General features: G+C 32.7%; 1 protein-coding gene across 1 annotated transcript; it reads left to right on the top strand.

The window, feature by feature from the left end:
• Nucleotides 1-909: 909 nt before the first annotated feature.
• On the top strand, nt 910-26930 carry LOC143064643 (pseudouridylate synthase TRUB2, mitochondrial-like). Its single transcript, XM_076237622.1, has 9 exons — nt 910-1050; nt 2970-3104; nt 4256-4453; nt 10922-11002; nt 11567-11631; nt 13405-13486; nt 14397-14469; nt 18476-18615; nt 25960-26930. The coding sequence occupies exons 2-9, from the start codon at nt 2984-2986 to the stop codon at nt 26316-26318; spliced, it is 1119 nt and encodes a 372-aa protein (XP_076093737.1). The 5' UTR covers nt 910-1050; nt 2970-2983; the 3' UTR covers nt 26319-26930.
• The last annotated feature ends 405 nt before the right edge of the window (nt 26931-27335 follow it).

Raw genomic sequence — 27335 nt, 5'->3', positions numbered from 1 at the left:
AATAAGAGCTGCTTGATTGGAAGACGCGTCTTTACTCTAAGATCGATTATCGGAATAATAAGATTTCATGAACCTTAAGAAATCTGACATATTAATTTATTTGCATTTCTGACGCGAAATTTTCAATTGGCATTTATCCGTTTCAGATTCGTTCATCATCCGTTTTATCCGTTATACGTCCGGTAGAAGTCCGTTCTCATTTGTTCAACATCCGTTTTATCCGTTAAACGTCCGGTAGAAGTCCGTTGGTGAATTTATCTTCCAGACTTCCAACGGATGTATAACGGACACGTAACGGATACAATACGGAAACGAAACGGACGAGTACCGTACAAAACGGACGCATTACGGACGTTCAACGGACATTTTATCCGTTGGACGTCCGTTTAAAGTTTGAACATGCTCAAAATTTTCCACCGGACAGAACGGACGTCGACGGATAAAACGTACGCTTAACGGACATGCAGCGGAAAGGGACGGACGGCTAACGGATTAGAACGGACGTCTAACTGACATGAACGGATTGAAAAAAAAGTTATCCGTTAGGCGTCCGTTCGAGCTATCCGGTAAGGTGTGACCGAGGCTTAATGTATGTATATATGTCTGGTCTTACCATACATATCCTTGAGGCCCCTCATGGGGGGGGGTCCTAGTAATCACATAATCACCATTTTTTTGCCAATATAATCACATAATCATTAAATATTTGCTTATCTTTAGTAATCAAATAATCATAAACTAAAAATACAGTCCTAGGTAATCAAATAATCATGAAATATTTGGCTTAATAATCAAATAATCATTAAAAAAACGGCCAAGTAATCACATAATCAAAAACCCCATGAGGGCCCTCATCCTTGACGAATTGATATTTGAGACGTCACTGTTCTTTTCGGAATTGCTTTCCACAACGTTGTTGTTATAATTTAGAACTCTTGTTTTATTTCCGGTTGCATTTCGCATGTAATATCATTTTAGACATGTTAGATGTTATATTATTTATCTTAAAGTAATGGGATGATCATTAGAGAGGGTGAAAATACCATACAGGTAACAGGTTGCATGTCTGATTTTAATGGCTCTACTTATGAAGTTCTACAGACGCAGCCGTTTTCTTGAGTGTAAAATTACTCTCCTCGAGGCTCTTCAAATAATTTTTATCAAATCCTTCCATTTCTACTATGTAATGACCGACTTCAACACGTTGATTGTACTGTGCATTGCTTTGTGAAGACATAAATACAGTAAAAATTTGCAAATTTGTAATTATAAACAAAAATTAATAACATTTTTACATAATGGCAGTGCATATTTTTAATTTATCATTTTTTTTTATATTAAGATAAAACTATTTACACATGATGAATTTGATGACTGTAGGTGTAGGATGAGACAGTTGCAAGTATAAGTTGTGAATATTATGTATAAATTAAATAGTTCCCATGCAACTAAGTAAATTTTCAAATCGCACGCAAAAATAGATAGAATGGGCTAAACGCTAAATTAAATATCTGTGAAATTAAGTTGGTTTACAGTATAAATATATTTGAAAGTAACAACAATGTGTAGGAATTTTGTTATGTGATTATGGACTTCTTTCGTATATATATTCTTCTGGCCTGAGTTACTAGTTCTATACGACATATATAGAAAAATTGCAAATCATTTAAAACCTTATACTGTGACAGGACTAATTTCAACTTACATATGAAAAATTACAGGTAGGGTCGGATACCTATCTTATACATGTTATAGATTAGAAAAATAAAAAAAAAAGTTTTTATTCACCAGGTAAGAGCCACTAGGAGGGCATATATAGCATACAAACAATAATATCATAAACAATAACATATGCATAACACGGACAATAAATATGTAACATGAGTAATAAAACCAAATACTACATGAAACATGCAACAAAATGATAGCAATACACTATAATTCAATTAATATTCGTGTTGACATTGACGCATGTGCTCCAGGTTCATTAGTGTATTTTACCTATAAAAAGAAAAACAAAAAGCATAATTAAGTAGTTGGTGCTGAGAAATATATATACACATATAATTACATTGAATTACACACAGTTTTGTTTTTTGAAATTTATTTACTGCACGCGTTGCCGTTTTACCGCAGTTGTCAAGTTTCCTCTGACCCTTCTTCTTTCCTCCCGACCTAGCTTCATTGACCACTCGTCTGCCATCTGTTGACTTAACCAATTTGGTCTTAATACTGTATCGGCGGAACCTGGCAAAATATTTGCACCTTTCCATTAAAGTTTTGTTTGCCCAAACATGCCTGGCAATCTTAACTTTGAAATGTTCGTGTGTGCTCGCAAGCGTATAAGGTCCTCTCCCTATCACTGCTCTTTGTCAATCTTTATAATTAGCCTCTTCCAAGTCTCATCTTTATCACGAAGTCAACTAATGACTGAGGCTTCCAATTGACAGCTATCTTAAGAATTAGTCAGTGATTCTACATAATCCCTAATTATACAAATTCACTGTAACATATTCACATTGTTTTAACTTTATATTATAAATATATGTATGTATCCTCTTTTCGGTTCTTTTCGGTCCTTTTCAGTTCTTTTTGGTCCTTTTCGGTTCTTTTCAGTTCTTTTCTGTAAATCGTCGCTCTTTTTTGTAAATCGTTGGACCGTACATGTACTGTAAATTCAGAAATTGTTGCGATGTTTTTATTATTTCGAAAAATGAGACAGGGTTATCATCTTAATAATATAAACTTGCATTTTGAAATGTTTTATGTGAATTAAACACTATGATTTTTCAATATCACAAAAATTAAAATCGCATTTTAGTCTTTTAAATGACAAAATCGCAATAATAAATGCATGCAAAAATTTCTGAATTTACAGTACAGCTTAATTACAATGAATTATAAGCTACTACAGAAATTATAGAGAACAATTATGACATTATATTAACATGTCAATCTTTTGTTTGTAGAAAAATAATAAACAATGCGATTCAAATGGGCTCCACAGGCAGCAAGATTGTTGAATGGAGTGTTTTGTGTATACAAACCAGAAGGAATGCCAGAGAAAGTTCTTAGACAGAAAATACAAGCCAATTTAGCTAGAGGTAATTAGGAGAGATGAAGTGTTTTTATTTTCCATTTTACTTTGTGCATTGTGTTGTGAGAGGTAAAGAATTGATTATTATATACTCCAAGTGAACTAAGTTCCGTAGTGTATAATGTTTTTGACCAGTCCATTTGTGGGTCTATCTGTCCATCATTCCTTTACTCCTGTTCTTGTCATCTCAACTTCTAAAATTCTATGTAGATATTCTTATCGAAAGCAAATATTTTAGGAGTTATGTCACTTATAACTTAGAATTTTGATACATGTACTACTGCGCCAGTTTATCACCCCAACTCCTCTGATACCATACAACAGAATTTTGCAGATACATGTCATGCATGTAGCTAAAGGACATAATATGTAGATGTGCAGATTGCCAGGAAATTATGGTTCATTTTTTTTCTTGAAGTTATGCCCAGTTGAACATCTCAACTTCTCTGAATCCATACTACTGGATTTGATGAAACTTGGTAGATAATTAGTACATACTATTTAAATGTATATGGACTGGTTGACTTTTTAAGGGGCCTCGGTGGCCCAGTGGTCTAAGTAGTCAAACTCCTGTATCACTTGCAGGTTAACAGTAAGTTTAGGAGTTAGAATATCGCACAGGTAAGGTACACTCGACTCTAATCTTAACTGACTAGGATTGTCAGTTTCTTTATCAAAGGATGGTCCCCTCCAGGCACTCTGGCTTCCACCGCCAATAAAAACTAATCACCACTAAATTACACAATATTGTTGAAAGTTGTGTAAGTTAGGCAGTTAGTTTTCTTGTTTTCTGGTTTTAGATTTATCACATCAATGTCTTTCACAGCTGACTCTATGGAATTGGTTTTGCCCATTGCTGAAGGCCCTACAGTGACCACTATTTACTAACTTCTAAATAATTTGGTTGTCTGATGGAGAGTTGTCCCTTTGGCAATCAGACTAAATCTTCTTAATTTTCTATCAATCAACTGTCATACTGTAGAAGTTAAAACTCTATCACCACTGTACGGTAACCTATAGTTATTAATTAATTTGTCATTTTGGTCTTTAGTTGAGAGTTGTCTTTTTGGCAATCATACCACTTCTCTGTATTTTTTATATAGATATGAGAGGAAGAAGATAATATCCACAGATAACAGAATATTTTTATCATTTCAGATTTAAACGCTCTTCCATGTTATAAATATGAGCGGGTGAAGAAAAAATCTACAGAATACCAAACCAAAGAATACTCAGATGATTTGAATGAAAGTTTTCAGTTGCAGCCGGCCACTGAAGAAGGTCATAGTTCATATTTTACTCCAACAGTGACCACACTTCCATCAGTCTGTGAAGATATCAGTGAACATAGGCTTGGTAAGACAAGATATCAGTGAACATAGGCTTGGTTAGATAAGATATCAGTGAATATATGCTTGATAAGATAAGATATCGTCTGGTCAAAAAAGATATCAGTGAACATAGGCTTGGTAAGATGAGATATCAGTGAACATAGGGTGGGTAAAATAAGATATCAGTTAGCATATGCTTGGTAAGATAAGATATCAGTGAACAAAGGCTTGGTAAGATAATATATCAGTGAACAAAGGCTTGCTAAAATAAGATATTAGTGAACATAGGCTTGGTAAGATAAGATATAAGGGAACAAAGGCTTGGTAAGATAAAATATCAGTGAACATAGGCTTGGTAAGATAAGATATAAGGGAACAAAGGCTTGGTAAGATAAGATATAAGGGAACAAAGGCTTGGTAAGATAAGATATCAGTGAACATAGGCTTGGTAGGATAAGATATTAGTGAACATAGGCTTGGTAAGATAAGATATAAGGGAACATAGGCTTGGTAAGATAAGATATAAGGGAACATAGGCTTGGTAAGATTAGATATCACTGAACAAAGGCTTGGTAAGATCAGATTTCAGTGAACATATGCTTGTTAAGATCAGATATCAGTAAACATAGGCTTGTTAAGATAAGATATCATTGAACATGGCTTGGTAAGATTAGATATCAGTGAACAAAGGCTTGGTAAGATAAGATATCAGTTAGCATATGCTTGGTAAGATAAGATATCAGTGAACATAGGCTTGGTGAGATAAGATATTAGTGAACAAAGGCTTGATAAAACAAGATATCAGTGAACATAAAACAAGATATCAGTGAACATAGGCTTGGTATAAGATATCAGTGAACAAAGGCTTGAAAAGATAAGATATCAGTGATCATAGGCTTGGTAAGATTAGATATTACTGAATATAGGCTTGGTAAGATAAGATATCAGTGAACATAGGCTTGATAAAATAAGATATCTGTGAACATAGGCTTGATAAGATAAGATATCAATGAACATAGGCTTTGTAAGATAAGATATCAGTGAACATAGGCTTGATAAGATAAGATATCTGTGAACATAGGCTTGATAAGATAAGATATCAGTGAACATAGGCTTTGTAAGATAAGATATCAGTGAGCATAGGCTTGTAAGATGAGACATCAGTGAAAGTAGGCTTGGTAAGATAAGATATTATTGAATAAAGGGTTGGTAAGGTAAGATATTAGTGCACATAGGTTTGGTAAGATAAGATATCAGTGAACATAGGCTTGGTAAGATAAGATATCAGTGAGCATAGGCTTGGTAAGATAATATATCAGTGAACATAGGCTTGGTAAGATAAGATATTAGTGAACATAGGCTTGGTAAGATAAGATATCAGTGATCATAGGCTTGGTAAGATAAGATATCAGTGAACATAGGCTTGGTAAGATAATATATCAGTGAACATAGGCTTGGTGAGATAAGATATTAGTGATCATAGGCTTGGTAAGATAAGATATCAGTGAACATAGACTTGTTAAGATAAGATATCTTTGAACATGGCTTGGTAAGATTAGATATCAGTGAACAAAGGCTTGGTAAGATAAGATATCATTTAGCATATGCTTGGTAAGATAAGATATCAGTGAACATAGGCTTGGTAAGATAAGATATCAGTGAACATAGACTTGTTAAGATTAGATATCATTGAACATGGCTTGGTAAGATTAGATATCAGTGAACAAAGGCTTGGTAAGATAAGATATCAGTTAGCATATGCTTGGTAAGATAAGATATCAGTGAACATAGGCTTGGTGAGATAAGATATTAGTGAACAAAGGCTTGATAAAACAAGATATCAGTGAACATAAAACAAGATATCAGTGATCATAGGCTTGGTATAAGATATCAGTGAACAAAGGCTTGAAAAGATAAGATATCAGTGATCATAGGCTTGGTAAGATTAGATATTACTGAATATAGGCTTGGTAAGATAAGATATCAGTGAACATAGGCTTGATAAAATAAGATATCTGTGAACATAGGCTTGATAAGATAAGATATCAATGAACATAGGCTTTGTAAGATAAGATATCAGTGAACATAGGCTTGATAAGATAAGATATCTGTGAACATAGGCTTGATAAGATAAGATATCAGTGAACATAGGCTTTGTAAGATAAGATATCAGTGAGCATAGGCTTGTAAGATGAGACATCAGTGAAAGTAGGCTTGGTAAGATAAGATATTATTGAATAAAGGGTTGGTAAGGTAAGATATTAGTGCACATAGGTTTGGTAAGATAAGATATCAGTGAACATAGGCTTGGTAAGATAAGATATCAGTAAGCATAGGCTTGGTAAGATAATATATCAGTGAACATAGGCTTGGTAAGATAAGATATTAGTGAACATAGGCTTGGTAAGATAAGATATCAGTGATCATAGGCTTGGTAAGATAAGATATCAGTGAACATAGGCTTGGTAAGATAATATATCAGTGAACATAGGCTTGGTAAGATAAGATATTAGTGATCATAGGCTTCAAATTGGTAAGATAAGATATCAGTGAACATAGACTTGTTAAGATAAGATATCTTTGAACATGGCTTGGTAAGATTAGATATCAGTGAACAAAGGCTTGGTAAGATAAGATATCAGTTAGCATATGCTTGGTAAGATAAGATATCAGTGAACATAGGCTTGGTGAGATAAGATATCAGTGAACAAAGGCTTGATAAAACAAGATATCAGTGAACATAGGCTTGGTAAGATAAGATATCAGTGAACAAAGGCTTGGTAAGATAAGATATCAGTGAACATAGGCTTGGTAAGTATAGATTATTACATGGCATTTTTCATATCATACCCTTTATCGGCCCTAGGTCATGATATCAGCCCAAGAGCCACAGGCTCGAGGGATGATATCATGACAGAGGGCCGATAAAGGGTATGAAATTTTAACTTCAGGTATTTCCAGAAAGTTGTTTGTAAACATGGCAGACGACACGGATACTGCTGCTTTTGTTCAATATTAATGTTTTGATAAGATAAGATATCAGTGATCATAGGCTTGGTAAGATTAAATATCACTGAACAAAGGCTTGGTAAGATAAGATATCAGTGAACATAGGCTTGATAAAATAAGATATCTGTGAACATAGGCTTGATAAGATAAGATATCAGTGAACATAGGCTTTGTAAGATAAGATATCAGTGAACATAGGCTTGATAAGATAAGATATCAGTGAACATAGGCTTTGTAAGATAAGATATCAGTGAACATAGGCTTGTAAGATAAGACATCAGTGATCATAGGCTTGGTAAGATAAGATATCAGTGAACGTAGGCTTGGTAAGATAAGATATTATTGAACAAAGGCTTGGTAAGGTAAGATATCAGTGAAAATAGGCTTGGTAAGATAAGATATCAGTGAACATAGGCTTGGTAAGATAAGATATCAGTGAACATAGGCTTGGTAAGATAATATGTCAGTGAACATAGGCTTGGTAAGATAAGATATTAGTGAACATAGGCTTGGTAAGATAAGATATCAGTGATCATAGGCTTGGTAAGATAAGATATCAGTGAACATAGGCTTGGTTAGATAATATATCAGTGAACATAGGCTTGGTAAGATAAGATATTAGTGATCATAGGCTTGGTAAGATAATATATCAGTGAACAAAGGCTTGGTAAGATAATATATCAGTGAGCATAGGCTTGGTAAGATAAGATATCAGTGATCATAGGCTTGGTAAGATTAGATATCATGTATGGATATTATTGGCTTTTTACTACAAAACAATGGCTAGTAAACAAATTTGATTCTAAAATGGTCATTTTGATCTTAAAAATTACTAAGTCATGTGAAGTCTCAGTTAAAAAAATATTATTTTCAAATTTATCGAATTCGGTAAATTGAGTACTGATCAGAAGATTTACTTGCAGTCTATTCAGTACTGTTCAGTAACATTTTAGGCAATTCAGTATGCTGTTGATCTGTACAGGAAAATAACAACTGTAGTTCAGTGGTTGTACTTGTATTAACCCTTGAACAAAATGACTTCCATTATAAAATTCAATCATAACCAGTAATGTAGATGAGACTTTTCAATGTGTGTAGAGTTGGCTTATAATATCGAAACAAATGATCTTTATTCTAATGTTAAATTTGGTTTTATTGCTTTTTAACCTACATTATCATTGATTGTACATGGAAAATATAAAATCTGAGTTGTATCCTCCTTGATGAATATCTAGAAAATATTTTATATTTATACTTTAAAAAAAAATTCTAAAATCTAAACAATCTTGTAGATTAAAGAATATCAGGAAATTTATACAATAATTTACCTTTTTATACGACCGCAAAATTTGAAAAATTTTTCGTCGTATATTGCTATCACGTTGGCGTCGGCGTCGTCGTCGTCGTCGTCGTCGTCGTCGTCGTCGTCGTCCGGCGTCCGAATACTTTTAGTTTTCGCACTCTAACTTTAGTAAAAGTGAATGGAAATCTATGAAATTTTAATACAAGGTTTATGACCACAAAAGGAAGGTTGGTATTGATTTTGGGAGTTTTGGTCCCAACATTTTAGGAATTAGGGGCCAAAAAGGGCCCAAATAAGCATTTTCTTGGTTTTCGCACTATAACTTTAGTTTAAGTTAATAGAAATCTATGAAATTTTGACACAAGGTTTATGACCACAAAAGAAAGGTTGGGATTGATTTTGGGAGTTTTGGTTCCAACAGTTTAGGAATTAGGGGCCAAAAAAGGGCCCAAATAAGCATTATTCTAGGTTTTCGCACAATAACTTTAGTTTAAGTAAATAGAAATCAATGAAATTTAAACACAATGTTTATGACCACAAAAGGAAGGTTGGTATTGATTTTGGGAGTTTTGGTCCTAACAGTTTAGGAATAAGGGGCCCAAAGGGTCCAAAATTGAACTTTGTGTGATTTCATCAAAAATTGAATAATTGGGGTTCTTTGATATGCCGAATCTAACTATGTATGTAGATTCTTAACTTTTGGTCCCGTTTTCAAATTGGTCTACATTAAGGTCCAAAGGGTCCAAAATTAAACTTAGTTTGATTTTAACAAAAATTGAATCCTTGGGGTTCTTTGATATGCTGAATTTAAAAATGTACTTAGATTTTTAATTATTGGCCTAGTTTTCAAGTTGGTCCAAATGGGGGTCTAAAATTAAACTTTGTTTGATTTCATCAAAAATTGAATAAATGGGTTCTTTGATATGCAAAATCTAACTGTGTATGTAGATTCTTAATTTTTGGTCCAGTTTTCAAATTGGTCTACATTAAGGTCCAAAGGGTCCAAAATTAAACTAAGTTTGATTTTAACAAAAATTAAATTCTTGGGCTTATTTGATATGCTTTATCTAAATATGTACTTTGATTTTTGATTATGGGCCCAGTTTTCAAGTTGGTCCAAATCAGGATTCCATATGAAATATTGTGCAATAGCAAGAAATTTTCAATTGCACAGTATTGCACAATAGCAAGAAATATCTAATTGCACAATATTGTGCAATAGCAATTAATTTTCAATTGGAGTTATCTTTCTTTGTATAGAATAGTAGTTGATAATATATGTTGGAAATTTGCCAGACATGACTATGATGTCATTTTCTATTTTTATTTGCCAATAACTTTATGTAAATGACTTCATTGGAAATTTGCCAATATAAAATGTTGCTGATGAAGCTTTTTTTCCTTATCTTATCTAAAATGTTTTTAGATAATGTATGTTGGACATTTGCCAGACATGACTATGATGTCATTTTCTATTTTTATTTGCCAATAACTTTATGTAAATAACTTCATTGGTAATTTGCCAATATAAAATGTTGCTGATGAAGTTTTTTTTATTGTTTTATACAATAAACAATGTATATTCACTTTTACTACCAACCAATCTTTACCATTCAGTGATAACAAGCACTTTATTTTACATTTTAATATTTTATGATGTATTTAAAAGAGTAGTTATTGTTGCAAACTCCATTAGAAATTTGAATTGATATCAGTTTTGGAAAAAGGGAAACGGGGATGTGAAAAAAAAGGGGGGGGGGTAAATTTTTCTCATTTCAGATTTCATAAATAAAAAGAAAATTTCTTCAAACATTTTTTTGAGAGGATTAATATTCAACAGCATAGTGAATTGCTCAAAGGCAAAAAAAAACTTTTAAGTTCATTAGACCACATTCGTTCTGTGTCAGAAACCTATGCTGTGTCATGATCAACTATTTAATTTTAGATTTAAAAAGTTTGAAGAAGAAATCTTTAATTGATTTGTAAAATCTTGACATTTGTTTTGTGTAAAAAAAAACCATGTAATGTCAAAAATTTGATCACAATCCAAATTCAGAGCTGTATCACGCTTGAATGTTTTGTCCATACTTGCCCCAACTGTTCAGGGTTCGACCTCTGCGGTCGTATAAAGCTGCGCCCTGCGGAGCACCTGGTTTGCTCATACTATTTTTGATTTATCAGTTTTAGGTGACAGATATCTTCCAGAGGATTTTAGAATCTCTTATGTGGCAGGACTCCATCATAAATCTTCAGGAATTGTGGGTAAGTGTACTATTGTATAATATATAAATGATTGTAGTCAAATAATGTATCTGTTCAGTGGTTGGAGGTAGAAATCAACATTTTCACATTTTCATTAAAACATCTCTCATAGTATTTATACCAGTTTATACTAGTTTCATGATCTACTGGTAATGAAGAATTTGGTATGTTATTTTTGACAATCCCCTCTTTTTGACTACTTTTTAACAGGTGTATTAAAATACTATAGACACTGTCATGTAAAATCTGCACCATAACTTTTGTCATTTTTTTTTTAAATATTAGCCGGATACACTCCACAGTTGTTTTCCATTATTGAACTTTGACTTTTCCTTTATTTTTATAAAAATACTGAGATGTTGTACAAATGTATCATTGCCAATGTGACACCACAGACCAAGGATGTAAATAACTACAGAACTTACACAGGTCACTTGTGAAGTCTTCAACAATGAGCAAATCCCAAACCATATAATAAGTTATAAATGGCTTCTGTATAACAAAATGTTTGCAAAATAATCTTAGTGCATTGCATATTTCTTATAACTATTTAATGATTTTCAGTATGTGGAATAGGCTCAGCTACTAGAAACAAAGTTCCATTACTCAAATCAGCTCAGTTCCTCAGAGTAAGTATCCTTATTTATGTCATATAAAGAATTGTAACATAAATTGTATTTTTTCTTTTGATGTTTTAATGAAATAATTCGCTTAAAAAGTGTGTTTACGGAAAACCATGGTATATTATATGCACATTGATGTTGTACCATACTTTGCTAATTAAATATGCAACCCAACTAGAATCTAAAGGAAAGAAGGCGGAGCTTAGCTATGGTACAAAATATTCATGTTCATGTTATTCCAGTGTTGAAGCTCCACCCTTTTTTTTTTAAATGTATCTGCCTCTGAAATATTTAGGAAACCGAAAAACGTAAAAGGTCAAAAGATCTTCATTTGTTTTCATTTATAACAAAAACAATAAATCATGTGTACCACATCTTAAGAACCTTTTTCAAACTATATAGGATTGTTACGAGTTGCCTTAATTTTGGAAAATTACTAAAAGTTTTTTCTTTCAGTTCTGAAAAAAATTAATTAAAATGTAATACTACAATGTACTACCATTTCCTTTACGAAAATTCAATTAAATTGCAAATATAAAAAGTGTGTGGGGAAGGGGGGTAATTAAATAGGGTACACTATCTACGCTCCCTAGATCCGCCACTGTTTAGTGTTTTGTCGTTAAAATTGTGTTAAATTTGAATAAATAATCTAACAATCCAATTAATAAAATAACGGAAGAAGCAGTTTGTACGAAAACTTTAAATGTACAAACATGATAAATATGCAATTTCAATGAGAAAAATAACCTGTAAAATATGATTAATTTGTATGATACCTTGAAAACCAAGAAAGAAAAAAACAATTCTTACCGTCATTAGAATAATAATTTTATCCTTGTCGCAGAATCCGACATTTTTGTTCACTTTGATGATATAATGAAATTACCTGCGTATACACGGGGCACAAAACTAAAAATTCGAAAAAATCCGACATTTTCTTTACTTTCTGCAAATTATGGGCTCTATTAAATTAATGGCATACAAGCAAGAGGCGCAAAAGTGACTTGTGGGAGCTTCTATTTTATTGGATAAAACTGTAACGTGATCAATTTCCAATAAAAGTTCAAGGTCTTCAAGCTGTCAATCATTTTATTTATATTACAAATTTTATATACCATGTGTCTTACTCATTAACATATTTAAACAAACTCATCCTTCGGATTCGTTTGTTTAAATATGTTAACTCGTAAGAACCATGGTATATATAGTACATAGCTGTAAACTGCCAGGTATAACAAAACTTTATCATATGAAGTATTATGATGTAAAAGATGGCAGATGGGAAATTTATATTGGATTGTCTGAACTTTCCTAATTTTTGGTACTAAAAAAATTTGGGCATACTTTACTGTGTGAAAGGATTTTACATACATTGTTTATCAACTTCCTGTTTACAGAATAATTAAAGCAGGTGTATAATTTATTTTCTAGCTCATGGTACATCTTGTTTTGTCAGAAAACCAATTTATATGAGCATTATGCAAACTCTTGAAATAGATCTTTTTGCAAAATTTAACATGATAATTTGAGTATGTCCAGTTTTCAAGGGCAGTCAGTAGAAGGCTAACATTCAATATTTCAGTTATAATGGAGAAGAAAACAGAATTTGTTTATAAGAAGAACATAATATGGAGAAAATACATATCCAAAAGAAATTTTATCAGTTGACTTTTGTTATTACCCGTAGTCTTTGAACTTATGAATCATTATTCCACAGTGACAATATGGGGTATTGGGGTATGTGAGCTTGCTCACAAGGTTCTTAATTTTTTTCTATAGGTTTACCATGTGAAAGGAAGATTTGGTTATTGTACACACGACTTTTCTCCAGATGGACCACTCATTGAAAGGACAACATTTCGTATGTATTTCATTTGAGATTTATAGAAAGTCTGTTTGTTTATAATTTTGATATATCAATTTTATATACATGTAATTAATATAACTTTTACTCATAAAGAAACTTGAAAATGAGAAGCTTACTATGAGGAATGAGAGAATTTCTTCACACATGAACAGAAGATTGTATGTGTTAATTAGGACAAGCTAAAGGGAAATCAAAGTTTATTAATGTCTTTCAAACATTGCAAGATACTTTTTAAAAAACTTTAAATTACATTGTTAAAATTTCTGTATACCTACATAATTAAATTTGCCTTATGTTTATGTGAAATCCTGTACTTTGAATATGGAATCAGTCATGTCAAACGGTAAAATATTCTCTGCTCTTTCACTTCTTCAACTTCCCCAGGAAGTCCCCAAAAAATCTAAATTGACTAGGGTTTTTTAGTTAAGCTTGCAAGGTTTGTGATTCTCTCCTGGCACTCTGCCTTCCTCCACTTATAAAAATAACCCCAACAATAATGCAAGTAGTACTGAAGTGGTGTTAAACATCTACAATCAATCAATCAATCCCATTAAAATACATTAGTGTAACAGGAAAATATCAGATGACTATTACACAGAATTCTTTTAATTAATATCTTGTAGTTGTAAAGCAACATCTTATCTTGGATAACAGATGTTTTTTCCTTTGGCATATGTTCATTGTTCTTGACTTAACTTTCATATTATATGAATGCATTAAGATATTGCATTTCAGGGGGGAAGGGGTATCTGTAATCTTTTCACTCTTTACAGATAGAAAGTTGATATTTTATGTACAATCCTTTTCCTCTCTTATATTATGGAATTAACATCAAACTGCGTTTGATGATACTGTTGATCATATATAGCTTTTCACATGTTAAACATTAATCTGTTTTCTTCAGATCATATAAACAAGGTACTGGTGGATAAAGTTTGTGCATCTATCCAGGCAAATCATCAAAAACAATTATTTGAGTAAGTAAATAACTTGGTCATTACGAAACAAAAATTTATCTTTCTATTTATCACATTAACTGTAATCCAAAAAAGAGATACCAACAAAGGTAAAACATGAAAAATAAGCATGGCACAAACCCCAAAAAGAAAATTGTTGAATTGTTGTTCGTATTTGACCAATGAGATATTGTTAAATTTTTGTTTGTGTTTAACTAATGAGAATGTTGTTGGTGTTTGACCAATGAGAGCGTAGTTTGTGTTTGACCAATGAGAGTGTAGTTTGTGTTTGACCAATGATAAATTGATAATTTTTTGTTCGTGTTTGACCAAGTAGGGATACTTGAATTGATTTTTGTGTTTGATCAAACATTGACTAACAATGGCTTTAATAAAGAAAAGCTTCAAAACTATGAAGAAATTTATATTCTTAACCTTTGCCATGCGGGAGCCATAATATTACAGCTGTATCCAGACCACCTTTATTTGGCACCAATGGCGCTCCATACATTTGTAGGTCATCGTAATGCCATTTAATTTCGAAGTGTATGCTTGTTTCCTCAATCTTACACTATTGATTGTCATGGTTCTCACTTTTAATGTTCATTTTGAGCTCAAATACGAACTTCAAAAGTTGAAATCGGACAAAATTGTTTTTTTTGGAGAGGTGGGCTTACCTTTGAGGTCTGGAATACGGAGTTATCAGGACTGAAACCTTGACAAATAGGGTAAACCCAAAGGCATATAACTACTGATTGTGTTTATTATCAAAATACTCCAAGGAAACGGCTACTTCTGGTTGCAAGTCCAGTTCAAGTTCAAAATCCGAAAATTTTATGAATTTTGGTGCAAATGACATTCTTTAGACAGATGAACCCAAATCAGTTTCACTCCGACTTAACAACTGTTGTAATAAATGTGTTCACTGGGGTCCACTCTACATGTAAACTACAGTTGGATACATATATTAGCATCTCTCGGACGTTCAGGTCGAGAAAAAGAACAAAAAAAGTTTAAAACAAAGAGGACAGACTTTTGGGCAAATTCTTGTCCACCCTTCCACACCTCCTCACCCTGATCACCCCACCCCGTGATCCCCTATTTTAGATTTAATGAAATCAATATCCATCAGCATCAGGGTACAGTTCATTTGCATATAATTTGCATATTTTTGCAAATACTCGAAATTAAGACAATTTCTTGAAACAATCCAGCATGCCAAGAGTTAGTATTATCATGTTTTATAGTTTGAATGTCACAGAATCTGAAACAGAGTTATAACAATCCAATGGCATCAAAGGAGTAAACTATATTATTTAAGTTTTATTTTTCAGAAGGCAGAAGACTAGGATGCGTCATACCTTGTATACAGATACCATATGTTATGAAGTTTACATCCATATATATAATATGCCCATTGTCCAACACAATTTATATTAATGGTTCAGTGACTGCTTGAAAACACAAATTTCATTTTTAGCTCTCCGGGCCCGAAGGGCCAAGTGACCTTTCCCCATCACTTGGCGTCCGTCGTCAGTCGTCGTCGTCCGTCGTCGTCCTGCGTTAACTTTTACAAAAATCTTCTCCTCTGAAACTACTGGGCCAAATTAAACCAAACTTGGCCACAATCATCATTGGGGTATCTAGTTTAAAAAATGTGTCCGGTGACCCGGCCAACCAAACAAAATGGCTGCCATGGCTAAAAATAGAACATAGGGGTAAAATGCAGTTTTTGGCTTATAACTCAAAAACCAAAGCATTTAGAGCAAATCTGACAGGGGTAAAATTGTTTATCAGGTCAAGATCTATCTGCCCTGAAATTTTCAGATGAATCTGACAACCTGTTGTTGGGTTGCTGCCCCTGAATTGGTCATTTTAAGGAAATTTTACTGTTTTTGGTTATTATCTTGAAAATTATTATAGATGAAATAAACTGTAAACAGCAATAATGTTCAGCAAAGTAAGATTTACAAATAAGTCAACATGACCAAAATGGTCAGTTGACCCATATAGGAGTTATTGCCCTTTATAGTCAATTTTTAACCATTTTTCGTAAATCTTAGTAATCTTTTACAAAAATCTTCTCCTCTGAAACTACTGGGCCAAATTTATCCAAACTTGGCCACAATTATCTTTGGGGTATCTAGTTTAAAAAATGTGTCCGGTGACCGGGCCAACCAACCAAGATGGCCGCCACGGCTAAAAATAGAACATAGGGGTAAAATGCAGTTTTTGGCTTATAACTTAAAAACCAAAGCATTTAGAGCAAATCTGACATGGGGGTTAAATTGTTTATCAGGTCAAGATCTATCTACCCTGAAATTTTCAGATGAATCTGACAACCTGTTGTTGGGTTGCTGCCCCTGAATTGGTAATTTTAAGGAAATTTTGCTGTTTTTGGTTATTATCTTGTATATTATTATAGATAGAGATAAACTGTATACAGCCATTATGTTCAGCAAAGAAAGATTTACAAATAAGTCAACATGACCGAAATGGTCAGTTGACCCCTTTAGGAGTTATTGCCCTTTATAGTCAATTTTTAACCATTTTTCGTAAATCCTAGTAATCTTTTACAAAAATCTTCTCCTCTGAAACTACTGGGCCAAATTAATCCAAACTTATCCACAATCATCTTTGGGGTATCTAGTTTAAAAAATGTGTCCGATGACCCGGCCATCCAACCAAGATGGCCGCCATGGCTAAAAATAGAACATAGGGGTAAAATGCAGTTTTTGGCTTATAACTCAAAAACCAAAGCGTTTAGAGCAAATCTGACATGGGGGTTAAATTGTTTATCAGGTCAAGATCTATCTGCCCCGAAATTTTCAGATGAATCGGACAACCCGTTGTTGGGTTGCTGCCCCTGAATTGGTAATTTTAAGGAAATTTTGCTGTTTTTGGTTATTGTCTTGAATATTATTATAGATAGAGATAAACTGTAAACAGCAATAATGTTCAGCAAAGTAAGATTTACAAATAAGTCAACATGACCGAAATGGTCAATTGACCCCTAAGGAGTTATTGTCCTTTATAGTCAATTTTCAACAATTTTTATAAAATTTGTAAATTTTTACTAACATTTTCCACTGAAACTACTGGGCCAAGTTCATAAGTAAGATGTACAAACACATCACCATCACCAAAATACAATTTTGTCATGAATCCATCTGCTTCCTTTGTTTAATAGTCACATAGACCAAGGTGAGCGACACAGGCTCTTTAGAGCCTCTAGTTGTTGTTGAGTGAAATTCTCCTATTAATAGGTTAACTATATTTGGTATATGTGTGCTTGCAACATCTACATGTCAGTCAGGTAGGGTTCATCTGACCTTGACCTCTAATTTCATGAACATAGATCAAGGATTAAGTCTGTATCTCATAAACTAAGCATTCAGTCAGCTATACTTGTTGTATAGAATGATTGTAAAGTGTACATGTCTGACAATGTTTATTTTATGGGGATTTGGTCTATATTTCATGTGTATTCTATAAGAAATTGGTTTACTATATTTGGTGTATGGAATCATTGTATGGTGAACTTGTAAGTCTGTCTGGCAGGGTTCAAATAACCTTGACCTCATTTTCATGGTTCATTGGTCAATAACAAGTTTTCATAATTTTGTCAATTTATCAGATACTATAAGCTATAGGTAAACTACATTTCTTGAATGGGATTATAGTAAGGTTTACATGTCTGTCTAGCAGTGTTCATATGACCTTGACCATATTGTTTCATTGGTCAATGTTAAATTTTTTGTTGTTTGGTCTGTTTTACAGGTACTAATTGTGATAGGTCTTCTGTATTTGGTGTATGGAATGATTGTAAGGTGAACATATCTGCCTTGAACTTCTGTTGTTAACATCATTTTCATTGAACATTGATTATTTTAAGTTTATGTGATACTTGTAGTAAAACATTCATATTACAAAATGTCAACATAAATTCAATGATTAGTTAAACAGGCAAGACATTTCAGTGAGTTTACTCTTGCTATATTATTGAAAATAATCTTTTTAAATATAGATATGCAGGTGTCCATCCACAGAGTAACGAGGCCTATCAGATGGCATGTAGAGGATTAGTAAGACCAGACACTAGTGATACACCACCTATGATCTATGGTGTCAAGTGTATACATTTTGATCTTCCCGATATCACACTAGGTTAGTATTAGACTTTAATCTTTTTCTTTTTTTTTTTTTTTTTTAATTTTTTGTCGAGCCTTCGACTTTAGTCGAAAAAGCGAGACTAAGCGATCCTACATTCCGTCGGCGTCGTCGTCGTCGTCATCGTCGGCGCCGTCCACAAATATTCACTCTGTGGTTAAAGTTTTTGAAATTTTAATAACTTTCTTAAACTATACTGAATTTCTACCAAACTTGGACAGAAGCTTGTTTATGATCATAAGAAAGTATCCAGAAGTAAATTTTGTAAAAATAAAATTCCATTTTTTCCGTATTTTACTTATAAATGGACTTTGTTTTTCTGCGAGGAAACATTACATTCACTCTGTGGTTAAAGTTTTAAAAATTTTAATAACTTTCATAAACTATCCTTGATTTGTACCAAACTTAGACAGAAGCTTGTTTATGATCATAAGATAGTATCAAGAAGAATATTTTGTAAAAATAAATTTCCACTTTTCTGTATTTTACTTATAAATGGACTTGGTTTTTCTGCGAGGAAACATTACATTCACTCTGTGGTTAAAGTTTTTAAAATTTTAATAACTTTCATAAACTGTCCTTGATTTGTACCAAACTTGGACAGAAGCTTGTTTATAATCATAAGATAGTATCAAGAAGAAAATTTTGTAAAAATAAATTTTCACTTTTCCGTATTTTACTTATAAAAGGACTTAGTTTTTTTGCCAGAAACAAAACATTCACTCTGTGGTTTAAGTTTTTAAAATTTTTATAATGTTCTTAAACTATCCTGGATTTCTACCAAACTTAGACAGAAGCTTGTTTCTGATCATAAGATATTATTCAGAAGTAAGTTTTGTAAAAAAAAAATTCACTTTTTCCGTATTTTACTTATCAATGGACTTAGTTTTTCTTCCAGTTAACATTACATACAGTCTGCAGTTAAAGTTTATACAACATTTATTAGATTCATAAACTATCCTGGATTTTTTACCAAACTTGGAAGCTTCTTTCAATCAAAAGACAGTATCGAGAGGGAAATTTTTATTGATGTTTTTCCTCATTTTGTTGAGTCTGCGATTAACAGCAAAAGTAGGCGAGACACTGGGTTCCGCGGAACCCTTACGAATTTTATTATTTATAACTTCCAATTTACAACATAATATACACAAATATAATAGCAATATATAATATATAAATCTATAGATATTATGTAATCAATACATCTTTCTGTTAGGAAGCATTTTTTTTTTTTTTTTAAATATACAAATATAAGATAAAGAGTAAAGCAGTTTGAACACCGGAGAGAGAGAGATAGAAAGAGAGTGAGAGAGAATAGTATGGTGATTTTCAATATAATTCATCTAGAAATTGAATTCTATTTTAGTATAGTAAATACAGCATTTTCATTTATAACGTGTATAATATTAAATGTAAAGTATATACATTTCTGTACTGAACTAAGTAATATATCAAAAGCATTTCATTCTCTGAGAAACTGATGTTCACATTTGTTTTTCATAGCAATATTTTTGTCCATTGCATACACATATTTCATCTTTTCTTTTACTGAGTTTATTGACAGTTTTTTTTTTAAATATCTGGAATTATAAATATATTGCTTTATGGTAAGAAAAAGAGTATTTTCTGCATTGCCTTTTGATATTTTTGCAGTGTTACCAAACAAAAAAACTTCTTTTGTAAAAAGTACACTAATTCCATTGGTTAGAAACCAATTTTCAATCTTTTCTAATAATAATTGTGTATGTTCACATTCCCAAAATAAATGTTCTAATGTTTCAATTTCTCTATTACAAAATGACTTTAATCTTTTTTGAAACATTTTTTTTCGTGCTATGATTTCAAGAAAAATTGATATACAGTGTACATGGTATAAAAGTCTATTGATTTACAGTGTTCAAAATCTATTGATTTTTGTAGAAATTGACAAACGTTTGTGAGAATTTTTGTTTAAAATGGTAAATATGGTCAGGTACTCATATGAATTAAGATTAAAATTTAAAATTCCTTCCATATGTCAAATATTGGTTTTCTCATGCAGCTTCAACCCATATCCTTGAAACTACCTAAAGTATGCAAATCTATTGAGGTTTGGTACCTTTTATTATGAAGCAGTATAAAGGTTTTTCTCCTATTACATTTTATGATACCGTATAATTATCATTATATGCTATTGTCCATTGTTTACCATTCAATGCAACCTGCCAGTTGAGGCTGATTTATTTTTATGCCCCACATACGATAGTAGAGGGGCATTATGTTTTCTGGTCTGTGCCTCCGTCCGTCCGTTCGTTCGTCCCGCTTCAGGTTAAAGTTTTTGGTCGAGGTAGTAATTCTTCAACAAATTAAACAACATTTGTGCTGGTTTCCTCACAAGATATCTGTGGTCACTGTTTACATTTGAAGAGAAAGATGGATAGTGATTTCTTCTCTCTATATCATGTGCCTCTTTGTATGAATCTGATTGGCCATCAAACTGACCAATCCTGGAACGTTTAAGATTTGAATCTGGATGGCCAACAAACTGACCAATCCTGGAATGTCTTAGATTTGAATCAAATGTTGATCCTCCAGAACCAAGAGTTTGCTCTGGGAACATAGGTCTGCTTCTAAAAGGTCTATAGGTTTGTGATGGAATATGATCATTATAGATCAAAATGTTATATGTTGCTTGAATATTCTCTGTGGAGTCACTTCTTTTAACATTAAATGATGATTCTGAAAATGAAAATGGATTTGAAAGTTTTAACATAAATGTGTTGGATTGGAAGGAATTCTTATTCATTTATAGCAGATTTATATAAATGACTTTGATTTATAGGACTGAACAATATGTTAGCAAATTGCTGTAATGTACAATACACAGAGGTTCATGCATAGACACACTTATCAGTTTTAAGAGAAACTATTTTTATTGTTTCATTTTGATCAATGCTAGTTTTACAATGTTTGAATGTTCTTTCTATAGTATTATTTTTTTTATGCCCCACCTACGACAGTAGAGGGGCATTATGTTTTCTGGTCTGTGCCTCCGTTGTTCGTCCCGCTTCAGGTTAAAGTTTTTGGTCGAGGTAGTTTTTGATGAAGTTGAAGTCCAATCAACTTGAAACTTAGTACACATGTTAACTATGATATGATCTTTCTAATTTTAATGCCAAATTAAAGTATTGACCCCAATTTCACGGTCCAGTGAACATGTAAAATGATAGTGCGAGTGGGCATCCGTGTACTATGGACACATTCTTGTTCTGAAAGTTTTCATTCTTAGAAATGGATTATTTGTAACCATACAGTACCATCATTTAGATTTGACAATTTGTGTAGGAGTTATTGAACTAAAAGATTTTTTTATGTGTATATCTATATGTATATATTTAGACTATTAGAAAACACCAACTTTAAAGTTAATACACATTTTTTCACCCATGAAAGAAGTTAGGCATCATGTGAAAGTCTTTTTGGCCTTATCATGTTAAAGTTATAGATCAAGATAGTGTACCGTAAAGTTTAAGTGAAGTAAACTTAAAACATTGTACACATGGTTTTCAGATTAAGTATTTCACTGAACATGGAAATTGGTAGCATGTATGTGTAACCCCGCCACATTATTTATGTATGTGCCTGTCCCAAGTCAGGAGCCTGTAATTCAGTGGTGGTCATTTGTTTATGTGTTACATATTTGTTTTTCATTCATTTTTAGCTCACCTGGCCCGAAGGGCCAAGTGAGCTTTTCTCATCACTTGGCGTCCGTCGTCCGTCGTCCGTCGTCGTCCGTCGTCCGTCGTCCGTCGTCGTCCGTCGTCGTTAACTTTTACAAAAATCTTCTCCTCTGGAACTACTGGGCCAAATCAAACCAAACTTGGCCACAATCATCATTGGGGTATCTAGTTTAAAAAATGTGTGGCGTGACCCGGTCAACCAACCAAGATGGCCGCCACGGCTAAAAATAGAACATAGGGGTAAAATGCAGTTTTTGGCTTATAACTCAAAAACCAAAGCATTTAGAGCAAATCTGACATGGGGTAAAAATGTTTATCAGGTCAAGATCTATCTGCCCTGAAATTTTCAGATGAATCGGTCAATCAGTTGTTGGGTTGCTGCCCCTGAATTGGTAATTTTGAGGAAATTTTGCTGTTTTTGGTTATTATCTTGAATATTATTATAGATAGAGATAAACTGTAAACAGCAATAATGTTCAGCAAAGTAAGATCTACAAATAAGTCAACATGACCAAAATGGTCAGTTGACCCGTTTAGGAGTTATTGCCCTTTATAGTCAATTTTTAACCATTTTTCGTTAATTAAAGTAATCTTTTACAAAAATCTTCTCCTCTGAAACTACTGGGCCAAATTAATCCAAACTTGGCCACAATCATCTTTGGGGTATCTAGTTTAAAAAATGTGTGGCGTGACCTGGTCAACCAACCAAGATGGCCGCCACGGCTAAAAATAGAACAAAGGGGTAAAATGCAGTTTTTGGCTTATAACTCAAAAACCAAAGCATTTAGAGCAAATCTGACAGGTATAAAAATGTTTATCAGGTCAAGATCTATCTGCCCTGAAATTTTCAGATGAATCAGTCAATCGGTTGTTGGGTTGCTGCCCCTGAATTGGTAATTTTGAGGAAATTTTGCTGTTTTTGGTTATTATCTTGAATATTATTATAGATAGAGATAAACTGTAAACAGCAATAATGTTCAGCAAAGTAAGATCTACAAATAAGTCAACATGACCAAAATGGTCAGTTGACCCGTTTAGGAGTTATTGCCCTTTATAGTCAATTTTAACCATTTTTCATAAATTAAATTAATCTTTTACAAAAATCTTCTCCTCTGAAACTACTGGGCCAAATTAATCCAAACTTGGCCACAATGTTCTTTGGGGTATCTAGTTTAAAAAATGTGTGGCGTGACCTGGTCAACCAACCAAGATGGCCGCCACCGCTAAAAATAGAACATAGGGGTAAAATGCAGTTTTTGGCTTATAACTCAAAAACCAAAGCATTTAGAGCAAATCTGACATGGGATAAAAATGTTTATCAGGTCAAGATCTATCTGCCCTGAAATTTTCAGATGAATCGGTCAATCGGTTGTTGGGTTGCTGCCCCTGAATTGGTAATTTTGAGGAAATTTTGCTGTTTTTGGTTATTATCTTGAATATTATTATAGATAGAGATAAACTGTAAACAGCAATAATGTTCAGCAAAGTAAGATCTACAAATAAGTCAACATGACCAAAATGGTCAGTTGACCCGTTTAGGAGTTATTGCCCTTTATAGTCAATTTTAACCATTTTTCATAAATTAAATTAATCTTTTACAAAAATCTTCTCCTCTGAAACTACTGGGCCAAATTAATCCAAACTTGGCCACAATGTTCTTTGGGGTATCTAGTTTAAAAAATGTGTGGCGTGACCTGGTCAACCAACCAAGATGGCCGCCACCGCTAAAAATAGAACATAGGGGTAAAATGCAGTTTTTGGCTTATAACTCAAAAACCAAAGCATTTTGAGGAAATCTGACATGGGATAAAAATGTTTATCAGGTCAAGATCTATCTGCCCTGAAATTTTCAGATGAATCGGTCAATCGGTTGTTGGGTTGCTGCCCCTGAATTGGTAATTTTGAGGAAATTTTGCTGTTTTTGGTTATTATCTTGAATATTATTATAGATAGAGATAAATTGTAAACAGCAATAATGTTCAGCAAAGTAAGATCTACAAATAAGTCAACATGACCAAAATGGTCAGTTGACCCCTTTAGGAGTTATTGCCCTTTATAGTCAATCTTTAACCATTTTTCATAAATCTAAGTAATCTTTTACAAAATCTCCACTGAAACTACTAGGCCACAATCATCTTTGGGGTATCTAGTTTGAAAAATGTGTCCGATGACCTGGCCATTCAACCAAGATGGCCGCCACGGCTAAAAATAGAACATAGGGGTAAAATGCAGTTTTTGGCTTATAACTATGAATTCAAAGCATCTAGAGCAAATCTGACAAGAAGTTAAATTGTTAATCAAGTCAATATCTATCTGCCCTGAATTTTTCAGATGAATTGGACAACTGGTTGTTGGGTTGCTGCCCTCCAATTGGTAATTTTTAAAGAAATTTTGCCGTTTTTGGTTATCTTGAATACTATTATAGATAGCGATAAACTGTAAACAGCAATAATGTTCAGCAAAGTAAGATCTACAAATAAGTCAACATGACCTAAATGGTCAATTGACCCCTTAAGGAGTTATTGCCCTTTATAGTCAATTTTTAACAATTTTCATTAATTTGGTAAATATATGTAAATTTTTACCAAATATAGTTCTCTGTTACTAATGGGCAAAGTTCATTATAGATATAATTGTAAGAAGCAAAATCGTTCAGTAAAGTAAGAACTTCAAACACATCACCATCACCAAAATACAATTTTGTCATGAATCCATTTGTGTCCTTTGTTTAATATGCACATAGACCAAGGTGAGCGACACAGGCTCTTTAGAGCCTCTAGTTTTAAATAAATAAGGCCGTTAGTTTTCTCGTTTAAATTTTTTTATATTGTCTTATCAGGGCCTTTTATAGCTGACTATGCGGTATGGGCTTTGCTCATTGTTGAAAGCCGTATGGTGACCTATAGTTGTTAATGTCTGTGTTATTTTGGTCTCTTGTGGACAGTTGTCTCATTGGCAATCATACCACATCTTCTTTTTTATATTTAATAAGTTAAAGTTTTTCATAAGATAGTCTACCATGAAATTAGGAAACACCAACTTTAAAGTTAATACACATTTTTTTCATTATGATATTAATTTTTGATATATATACCAAATAAGGGTTTCCCCCAAGATTTTACAGTTAACTGTACATTGAAATGTATTAAAATAGAAAGATGTGGTATGATTGCCAATGAGACAACTTTCAACAAAAGACTAAATGACAAAGAAATTAACAAGTATAGATCACCATTTACCCTTCAACAATAAGCAAAGCCTATACCATAGTCATCTGTAAAAGGCCACCGAAATTACAAACGTAAAACAATTCAAACAAAAAATCGGACTATTTATGTACAATAATAAACTAAAAATGAATATGTTACACAGCAACATATGTAGGAGTTCTGGCACTTTAACCATGTAGCCTCTTTTTCACATTTAGGCATCTGCAAAGACATTTCCCTATAGTGTAGAAATATACTGTTATAGTTAAATGTATTTTGACCCCCTTTTAAATGTGTGAAATAACATGATGTATGTGGACCTATATAGATTCCTAGAAATAAGTGAAATATTTGGAAATAAAGGTAAGGTGAATATCTCAATAGAATGTACTTCATAATGATTTTTTTTACAGAAATCCATGCCATAAATGAAGAAAGTGTGTATCTCAGCAAGATAATTCATGATCTTGGACTAAGATTGAAATCATCAGCTGTATGTCCACAGGTACGCCGTATCAGGCATGGACATTTCACTGTGGAAAGTGCATTATTACGGAAAGACTGGAAGTTAGAATCTATTCTGGATAATATAAAACTTTGTGAGGAATATACAAAACCTGATAAACTTGTTTCTGATTTTAATATTGAACAGTCCAGTGACGATGTGAAACTATTACCTCAAAGTATTTCGAGTGAAATTAGTCAGAAATCTCTCGCTGAGAAATGTGATTTAGAGAGTCACACACTTCAAAAAGTAAACAATTTGTCATAATACATATTTATGGTATAATAATTAAATTGTTATATATTGTTTAAGACACAGAATCTTCATTATTGGGGCACATAGTTTGTTTTACTTCTAAGCATTACCAATTTGTTAAATGTTATTTAAAATAAACTTAATTCGCATAATTATCAAAGGAAATGTGAGAAAATATTTTTTTCATTTGAAATTGTTTTTAATGATTTTCAAGAAATTCAGAATTAGATACTTTACTTGGTATTTAAAAATTAATATATGCCTTTCCCCACAAAAAAACGAATGGGTGGTGTCTATCTAAAGGTGTAAGTCGTTTGTGGACTTTTATTCAGATGTGATGGATGAATGAAATGGTAGTGTTAGGTCATGAGGATGTAAATTTGTGAAATTGATTTGGTTTGAATCAGATGGATATATGAGCTGATAGTGTTCGTGCTTAGATTATATTGATTTGTGAAAATGTTTTGGTTGGGAGAAAATCATGTGATCTGAAACCTTTATCAGCTATTATAACTTTGATACCTGAGAAAGATCATACTAGCTTAGAATATCTTTTATGTTTATACTGTTGGATGTAAATTATTAATTTCCAAATAAAAAATTAGGTAGTTGTTCTAAAACAAAGATTGCACTTCTATCAGACAAAGCTAATCATGACCATGGGACTGTACTGTATTGATAGTAATCAGACAGAATCAAAACCCTGTACAGTTAAGCAGTGGACAAAGGGTTTCATAAGTAAGCAGATCCAGGGACCAAGCTTTATCTTGTGACAGAAACGTGAAGATATGAACAGCTTTTCAATCATATTGTGTTTAAAATCCAAAATGTTATGCTTCCCTGGATCCGCCACTGGTTCTAACATACTAAATTATTTCTAATCATGTACATTTGCTGTAAGAATGCATGTTGTAGAGTATGATATTTTCGAATCAGAAGTACTTCATTGTGATTTACAGACAATCTTAAGTGACTGGTTAATTTTTACATAAGAGTAGAATTATACAGCATCATACCAATTAGAAAATA

Source organism: Mytilus galloprovincialis, chromosome 2, assembly GCF_965363235.1.
Source record: "Mytilus galloprovincialis chromosome 2, xbMytGall1.hap1.1, whole genome shotgun sequence".
Taxonomy (NCBI): Eukaryota; Metazoa; Mollusca; class Bivalvia; order Mytilida; family Mytilidae; genus Mytilus; species Mytilus galloprovincialis.
The sequence above is the reverse complement of the archived record's forward strand: the minus strand, read 5'-3'. Positions and strand labels throughout refer to the sequence as shown.

Excerpts from the sequence above, each read along its gene's own strand:
- LOC143064643 (XM_076237622.1), top strand. The coding sequence starts at position 2,984 with ATGCGATTCAAATGGGCTCCACAGGCAGCAAGATTGTTGAATGGAGTG. Across the intron at positions 11,003-11,566 it reads TAAATCTTCAGGAATTGTGG|TATGTGGAATAGGCTCAGCT; the intron begins GTAAGTGTACTA and ends AATGATTTTCAG. Across the intron at positions 11,632-13,404 it reads AATCAGCTCAGTTCCTCAGA|GTTTACCATGTGAAAGGAAG; the intron begins GTAAGTATCCTT and ends TTTTTTCTATAG.